At 52.5% G+C, this 7,485-nt stretch overlaps 3 protein-coding genes across 3 annotated transcripts; 2 read left to right on the top strand and 1 right to left on the bottom strand.

The window, feature by feature from the left end:
- Positions 1-1,119: 1,119 nt before the first annotated feature.
- On the bottom strand, positions 1,120-2,655 carry BO86DRAFT_387613 (gamma-glutamylcyclotransferase). The gene is given in 7 exon segments (XM_025671635.1): positions 1,120-1,713; positions 1,826-1,912; positions 2,043-2,044; positions 2,055-2,105; positions 2,189-2,220; positions 2,311-2,420; positions 2,483-2,655. 6 exon segments carry the CDS (start codon positions 2,403-2,405, stop codon positions 1,207-1,209), a joined length of 774 nt encoding a protein of 257 aa, XP_025529667.1. The 5' UTR covers positions 2,406-2,420; positions 2,483-2,655; the 3' UTR covers positions 1,120-1,206.
- A 700-nt stretch (positions 2,656-3,355) lies between these two features.
- On the top strand, positions 3,356-4,416 carry BO86DRAFT_417434 (putative short-chain dehydrogenase/reductase family protein; the record flags this gene model as incomplete). Its single annotated transcript, XM_025675027.1, has 2 exons — positions 3,356-4,236; positions 4,293-4,416. The coding sequence occupies 2 exons, from the start codon at positions 3,356-3,358 to the stop codon at positions 4,414-4,416; spliced, it is 1,005 nt and encodes a 334-aa protein (XP_025529666.1).
- Positions 4,417-4,969: 553 nt separating this feature from the next.
- BO86DRAFT_334838 (EF-hand) lies at positions 4,970-6,527 on the top strand. Its single transcript, XM_025668865.1, has 4 exons — positions 4,970-5,234; positions 5,311-5,329; positions 5,404-6,268; positions 6,352-6,527. The coding sequence occupies exons 1-4, from the start codon at positions 5,194-5,196 to the stop codon at positions 6,372-6,374; spliced, it is 948 nt and encodes a 315-aa protein (XP_025529665.1). The 5' UTR covers positions 4,970-5,193; the 3' UTR covers positions 6,375-6,527.
- Positions 6,528-7,485: the final 958 nt, after the last annotated feature.

The raw sequence follows: 7,485 nt of genomic DNA, 5'->3' as shown, positions 1-7,485 counted from the left end.
TGCAAGTGGTCCAGAAGTGGCCGGGGGAGGGGGAGGAGGGGGAGGGGTAACTGTGACTAACTGGTGACGACTGAGGTCCTGTAACTTAACGTTACAGGCTGAATTGGTAAAGATTGGGAGAGAGCTGGAAGAGGCAAGAAAAATAGTGGAGCTGAAAGAGCTGAGCAGTAATTCGTACCCCGTACAGCACACTTTATTTGAAGGTAAAGAGAGAGAGAGACTGAAGGTAGTAGGTAAGGTATAGATAGGTATAGACAGGTATAGGTAAGGTAAGTTATGAATGAGGGGGAGGCAAATGCGCAACCGATGAAGTCGGAGACGCTAAGAAATTCATCACCGGCTCATCACCGGCAATGACCCCCCTCGGTTTTCCACCCCTCATTGGTACCTGGAAGGAGGGGCCAAAATTACTCGTACTGTATGTACATGGCGCATTCAGTGAGGATCTGCACAGTGTTCTGGATAAGGACCTTTGGAGCAAGCAGATTGCGACTTTTCAGGGTTTGGTTTGTTTGTGGCACTTTTATTTTTCGCGCAACAAGGAAGGGTTTCTTCATTGCCCAGCCAACCCAGCAGGTGCCAGCAGTTGATTCTTCATCATCCTGGAACTGGGGATTGTGTCGGAAGCACGAGCAATCAACCGTAATACACGATCGAACAAATCGAGCGCAGGCAGAGACCGCGTCTCCTTAGCCTCAACTGATTGCAGAATGATCGGCCTGTCTCTGTCTGCAAGTCTGTAACGGTATACTGACTGCTGGTCAATCTTGCAGGATTGCTTGGCTGGGAAGGCTAGTCTACTTGCATACATCACATCCTCACACCAGATAGCCTGGCTCAATGGTGAATCGGACCTGGACAATTACAGCACCACATTCTCTGGTCTCGCTTGATGATACGGGAAAGGCCCTCCTTTTGTCCTTATCGCCTGCTTGCGTAAGACCAGCGGCTTTGCAGCTAGCGTGGAAGGCACGCCTCACCTACCCTCGACACTCTCTTACTTCAACGCTTCCTTTGCCCTATAGATCCCCATAACACCGTTGAAGAAGTTAAGAATGATCTTTTCTACCTAGAATGGTCTAATTTGGTCTATCTGCCATAAGCCAGGAACCCCTCGAGGATACAGCAGCAGCAGCAGCAGCAGCAGCAACGATAACAGCTCACCGACGCAACACGGGTAGAGTAGGCCTATCCAGCCGGTGGGAATCACTGAAGAGCCTCTGTCTTGGAAGCATGGAGAGCCTCCTCTATATCCCGTTCCGCCTTGGCCTCCTCTGCCGCCGCTTCGTCCACGCCCTCAAGGGCCTTGACCCGTTGTACCAGATCGGTGACGTGCACATCGGCACTGCCCAGCCCGAGTCCGTCAAGCGACTTCTCCAAGAGATACAGGTATTCAGTATTCTTACCACTCTTTCCCTGACTGCGACTTATCACCTCAGCCACATCTTGTTGCTCTCGTCGGATCGGATCCCGCAAAAACTGCGGATTGGTTGGTTGACCGATGTAGACCATACACACGATTGGAGATGACGCCGACCCCTCTGCGTTTGGCTCATTGGGAGTATCGACGGGATGGAAAGGGGTGTAATGAACGGTGTAACCATTGATTTCTCGGACATCGAGATAATCGTGCACCTCCTCAGCATGGGAAGCAGGGATATGATATGCAGCACCCCAAACCGTGGCTGTCGGCGAGCTTTCCAGATGTGCCAGCTGTTCCATACCGTGAGTGAACCATCTCAAATAGGCATATTGGCAGTAAACAACAGAATTCCACGGTTATAGCTGGCTGATCACGGCCGCTGAAGAGAATAAGAAGACATACCGGATCATCCAGTGTCTCCCAAAATTCCCGTTCGATCACCGTCACAACTCGTCCAGGGTTTTCTGGAGTGCCACGATGGTCGTTGCTAGATGCGACCTGTCAGCCCTGACATGTCGTCTCTCAAGAATAACTTGACTCACCTTGCCTAACAGACATCGCCAGTGAGTTCATCTGCACACTGACAAATACGATCATCATAACCATAAGGCAAATTATATGTATCAACAAACCTGCCAGAAGCGCCGCACATAGCCATTGATGTAGCCAGGAACCCGCTGATCTGGCAGACATTAGTCCATTTGTATCATATATGGAAATGAGCCACTCCTGGTATCATGGATGTAAGCTGTATACTCTACTTACCATAATGCGGCGGCGGCTTCCAAATCAAACTCCTGCTCTGCATCAGCCACTGGTTGTTGATTCCAGGGATCACCCTTGGGCCGCGGAGCGACCCCGGCAGCACAGTGAACGGCTAGGCTTACCCGTATCCGAACACCCAAAGGTCGCCTTTAGGGAAGTAGTTACGCCATGTCCGGCCGTCTCTGGGAGCCTCGCTCCCTTGTTCAGCCGAGCCCATCTCCGATGCCTCAACCTGGATCTTGACTTTAGAGAAGTGACTCGGGTGATTTTCTTGGCGGAGATGGGTTGACTTACTGAGTACAACATAGTCTATAATAATGTCTGTCGTATGGATAATGGGGACCAGAAAGAAAGGTTATACTAAGAATTGACAAGAACTAGGTTGATGGAATGAAGCAGCCAGAGAGCAAGTCTCCAAGTTGACTTACTCGGTTCTTTCCAGAATCTATGAGGCAGGCAGACAGGCACCTACCACAATGGTTGTATCACCGCCGAGATTATTGATGAGAAATCACCTACGAGTATTTACTCCGCATGTTTGCATTGTTTGCCATCCCCGATCGATGACTTCAATTCATGCCTGGATCTCGCCATCTTGCAGCACTGTCTCGGGAAGTCACTTGAGACGGTGTGACAGAAATTCTATTTTGTAGTGTTACTCATTATCAGCGCTTATTGTGGATTGCCCAGCCTTACGTGAGCCATTTGCATCCTCTGTTCCATTTGCATGGATTACAGCAGAGCCTCACAAAAGGCAAATCGACAACCCATATTTGCAGGGGGGCGGATCGCTGGTAGTTGCAGAAGCCCCGCTTAGTCCATCCCATCCTTGCTCGGACTTTTTGCTGCAGAGCTTGCGCGCCCTCTCTTTCGTATTCGTTTCCTGCTCCAGCGGTCTCCATCATCTTGTCCGTCTCGGGGCGATTCAGCGGGGCCGGCCCAGACGCCGGACCCGGCTCTAGTAATACGCTAATTTCAGCTGGCAGCTATCACCAGCATCCAGTTGTCGAGGCTAGATAATCCTTAGCTCACGCGAACCTCTTGATTTTTCGATTTGGATCGGTTGGAATTACTACACCAACCTTGTTCTATACCTTGGCAAACGTCCTCCTCGGCCGTATAATGTCGACCTCGAAGGCCATACTGCTGTGTCTTTTCACATTCGTCATGGCAGGGCTATTTCGCCTTCGTCGGTCGCGACGCAATATCCCGGTCGATCCCAGCGGGGTGTCGTTCGCAGGAAAGACGGTGCTTCTGACCGGAGCAACATCCGGACTGGGATTCGAGGCGGCTGTCAAGCTCCTCAGCCTGGGCGTGGACTTACTCATCATAGGCAGTCGGAACCTGCAAAAAGGCCAAGCGACCAAGGCGGAGCTTGAACGCCGCACCGAGAGACCGGGTGTGGTGCAAGTGTGGCAGCTGGAGATGAACAGCTTCCAGAGCGTCAAGAGCTTCGCAGAGCGTGTGAACAACGAAGTCGACCAGTTGGATATCGCCATCCTCAACGCGGGTCTATGGAATCGAGACTACACCGTATCGCCGGAAGGATGGGAGGAGACGCTGCAGGTCAACACGCTCTCGACATCCCTGTTGGCATTCCTCCTCCTCCCCAAGCTGAGAAGCAGCTCGACACCGACGCAGCCAGCCCATCTTACAGTGGTCTCCAGCCAACAGTTCGTTCGGGTCAAGGCGCAGAGCCTCCGAACGGAAGAGCCGTTACTCAAGCATTTGAACGACCCCCGCAATTTCTTAGGCCGCCGACAATACGGAATCTCCAAGCTTCTGCTCGAGTATATGCTCAAGATGGCGGCTGGGATGGTTCGCCAGGACGACGGAACGGTGCCTGTGATCATCAACTCCGTAAGTCCGGGGTTTTGTGCCTCGTCACTCGGGCGGCAGTATCGTAGATTTTACGAGCGATGGCTGTCTTGGCTGGCGTATAAACTCTTTGCGCGCACAGCTGAGCAAGGCAGCCGATCGCTGGTGAGTGCCACGTACCAAGGGGTGGAGTCTCATGGGAAGTGTTGGAGAAACGATGGTTATCTAGAGTGAGTCTACCTCGGACCTGTTCCACGGTTAGAAGGTGCTGGTTAACAAAGAACAGCGAATCGATCGCATTAACAACGGGAGCGGAAGGACAGCAGTTTCAGAACATTGCTTGGAACGAGATCGCGTCTATTTTGAATGAACAGAAGGAGGGACTGGAGCAGTTGGTCGGGGGTTCGTGACGGTGCCTAGGCTTCCCCGGTCTTGTGGCCTCTGCGAATGACAGCGCAAGGCTGAGCATCTTTGACACGAAGACTTTAACATCATGAACCACTGGCTCTGAACACAGCCTCCCAGCGGTTCAATCCTAGTTTGTATAGTATTCAGAAGTAGCACAGATGCCTTTTTCTTTGCGTGGGATCCACCACGAATTGGAATGGAACCCGTGGGCCAACCGCTTCAAAAATAAGCTGTGTCGGATATAGGGCTGAGTTTCTTTCATTCGGCCTGATCTGCCTTCGTTCCGCGCGCAGTTTTAACCTTCACCCCCTCCAGTGACAAAGGTCAAGCCAGTGATCCTTGCTTGTACGGAAGGCAACTGATTTGAATCCTTTTGTTCTCTTTGGAGTGATTGACAGATCATCTGCGCTCATTAAACGGACTTTCTACCTATGGGTATGTGTAGTACCGCGTCTTCTACCCCCTTTTATGGTTGATTTCGGTTGGCGATTCCTGCTAAACCGCCGCCCCACGGCTCCGCTCTGCTGGTCCGCAAAAACGAATCTGGTCGCTAACTTAACAACTAACTGCATGGCCAAAGCCTAATAATTCCTTCATCTCCCCGAACTCCTTTCGGTCCTTGCCTTTCAGTCCTAAAATCTTTACACCTAGATATCTTACCTCCCCTCCTCGTCGTGCTTAGAGGATTGGGTGCAAACCTACGCTGCCCGTTTTGACGCCTGTCGCTCGGATTGCGCCCGCCGCCCTTACGTCAGTCACGTCAGTCAGCCTTTGCCGCCATGGCGTACAATCAGTCCTACAATCCAGATGCGCTGCCAGCGTGAGTCGAGAACCAAGACAAGCCCGCCGGAAAACACTGAGCAACTGTCGCTAATATGTGAGGATCCTGAGCACAGTCACGCAGAGCCCGAGCAGGTACGCAGGAACCCGAATGATGCAGGTTGATCTACTTCTCTACCCCGCAGCTACTGACTTTGAGGGGGGAACAGGTTGCGCAGATGCTCGGTGCGATGCAGACGAGCAGCTCGACTCACCAACGACCCCCTCGACAGTCTTCCCACCATTCCTCCAGCGGAGTGCCGCCGCGCGTGCCCGTGTCCGGAGCGCCGAGCGCCAACCCGCAGCAGCGCTACCCAGCGCCTGCCCAACAGACTCACCATGGCGGTGGACGATCGCCGACCGTTCCTGTCCAGCAACGGCCGCACCCATTACACCCCTCGCCTCCGCCCCAGAACTACGGCTTCGGGCCTCCTCCCTCGCAGCCCGTGCGCAACCGTCCTCCCCCGTCGTCGCGGCCGCCCCAATCCCCCCACCCTCCTCCACTGGCGGTCCCCGACGATGACCCACAGCAGCTGTACCCCCTGTTCCGGGCGGCCAACACCTCGCACTCCGGGGCGCTGACGGAGCTGGAGCTGGGCTCGGCGCTGGTGAATGGCGACTACACCTCGTTCCACCCCAAGACGGTCAAGATGATGATCCGCATGTTCGACCGCAACAGCAGCGGGACCATCTCGTTCGACGAGTTCGTCTCCCTCTGGCGCTACCTGGCGGCGTGGCGCGAGCTCTTCGATCGGTTCGACGTGGACCGCAGCGGCCGCATCAGCCTGCCCGAGTTCGAGAACGCGCTGGTCGCTTTCGGGTACCGCCTCAGCCCGGGGTTCGTGCAGGTCATGTTCATCACCTTCGAGAGCAAGGGCCGGCAGATGAACGGGCATACGTACGGCAAACATGGCATGAGCTTCGACCTGTTTGTGCAGGCCTGCATTAGTCTGCGGCGCATGACCGACGTGTTCAAACGGTATGACGACGACCGGGATGGGTATATTACGGTGAGCTTCGAGGAGTTTTTGACAGGTGAGTGCGGATGCAGCCCCTTCTTAGAGAATAAAAAAGCGGTATCGCACCGACAGGTTGCTGACGTGTGTGTATGTGTGCAGAAATTCTTCAGTTGCAGGATTAGATGGAAGGCGTGGAGTTTGGGGTGTTTCATAGTAAAGGTGGATGGATGGTCGATTACTGCACCCTTTCATGATGTGTCATTGTACATTATATACCCTATTTATTTCTCTTCCAGTGGCATACATGGGGATAGAGGGATGTGGGCTAAGAAGAGAGAAATTGTTCTGGTGAAGAACATTCCCAGGTGATGATTGATTTTATGGAAGTGTAGTGTATTCATTGGCCAGACGGGAGTGACTATACACCTGGCAGTTCACCGGCCTAGAACATTAGGCGGTGATGGAGTCTGGATCTCGGCCTCGCATGGAAGGCAATCCGCTCCGGGCTACTTCTGGCTATTACGGCAGTCTAGGTATGCGGTGAGAGCCAGTCAGCCATGTTGGGCAGGCATACAGTTTATTGTATTGTCGAGTCATCGACTCATCACAAAAAAGCTCGGCATCGGCGGGGAAAAAGTCCGACAGTCCGAGAAGATGAATTTCACCCGTTATAGCTAAGCCTCGTGGGGTCGAATGGAATTCTCCGCCCTGCAGCCGACTGCTTTACATACTGTGTAGTATTTCTCCTCTTCTTACTCCTCTATACTAGTCGCAGGTGGACCCAATGGTAGAAAGAAGTTTTGGTATAAAAAGACGATCCACGTTCCAACCCGAAGAAGAAGAAGAAGAAGAAGAAGAAGAAGATGGGACTCCAACTGAAACTAAAATTCAGTTCAGGGACCGCTCCACAGTCGAGGCCTTTTTTTTCCCTTCTTCTTTTCTTCCTATCTCTTACTTACCCTTTTCGGGGGGTGAGGGCCACAAAGCCGACCTTATCTCCGACGCCTCAAGCGCAAAAAGTCTCGGTCTCGGGCTCGGTCTCAAACATACTCGCATAATACGTAACCAACGAAATAAAAAGGTAGCTTAGTTGCTTTAAACCTAAAATGCTGAACACAAAAAAATTGACTTGAGACTTGTCTCTTATTATCTCATACTTAGCTAACTTCGATACGCGCCGCAGTTCTAGAAGAAGCAGCCAAAAAAAAAAAAAAACAGGTCTTGCTGGGAGCACCCGGTAGTTAAACCAAACTAAACCAAACGCCAAAGTTTTGCTGCAAGCGTCGGGGTTCG

This window comes from Aspergillus japonicus, assembly GCF_003184785.1.
Source record: "Aspergillus japonicus CBS 114.51 unplaced genomic scaffold BO86scaffold_12, whole genome shotgun sequence".
Lineage (NCBI taxonomy): Eukaryota > Fungi > Ascomycota > Eurotiomycetes > Eurotiales > Aspergillaceae > Aspergillus > Aspergillus japonicus.
Note: the sequence above shows the minus strand (reverse complement) of the source record. Positions and strands in the feature narration are given on the sequence as shown.

What these genes read in the sequence shown, in the direction of transcription:
- BO86DRAFT_387613 (XM_025671635.1), bottom strand. Translation starts at nt 2,405, where the DNA reads ATGGGCTCGGCTGAACAAGGGAGCGAGGCTCCCAGAGACGGCCGGACA. An exon ending in CTTTGGGTGTTCGGATACGG is followed by an intron (nt 2,221 to 2,310) that starts GTAAGCCTAGCC and finishes GATGCAGAGCAG; the next exon opens with GAGTTTGATTTGGAAGCCGC. An exon ending in GGGAGACACTGGATGATCCG is followed by an intron (nt 1,714 to 1,825) that starts GTATGTCTTCTT and finishes GGTATGGAACAG; the next exon opens with CTGGCACATCTGGAAAGCTC.
- BO86DRAFT_334838 (XM_025668865.1), top strand. Translation starts at nt 5,194, where the DNA reads ATGGCGTACAATCAGTCCTACAATCCAGATGCGCTGCCAGC. An exon ending in CTTCGAGGAGTTTTTGACAG is followed by an intron (nt 6,269 to 6,351) that starts GTGAGTGCGGAT and finishes GTATGTGTGCAG; the next exon opens with AAATTCTTCAGTTGCAGGAT.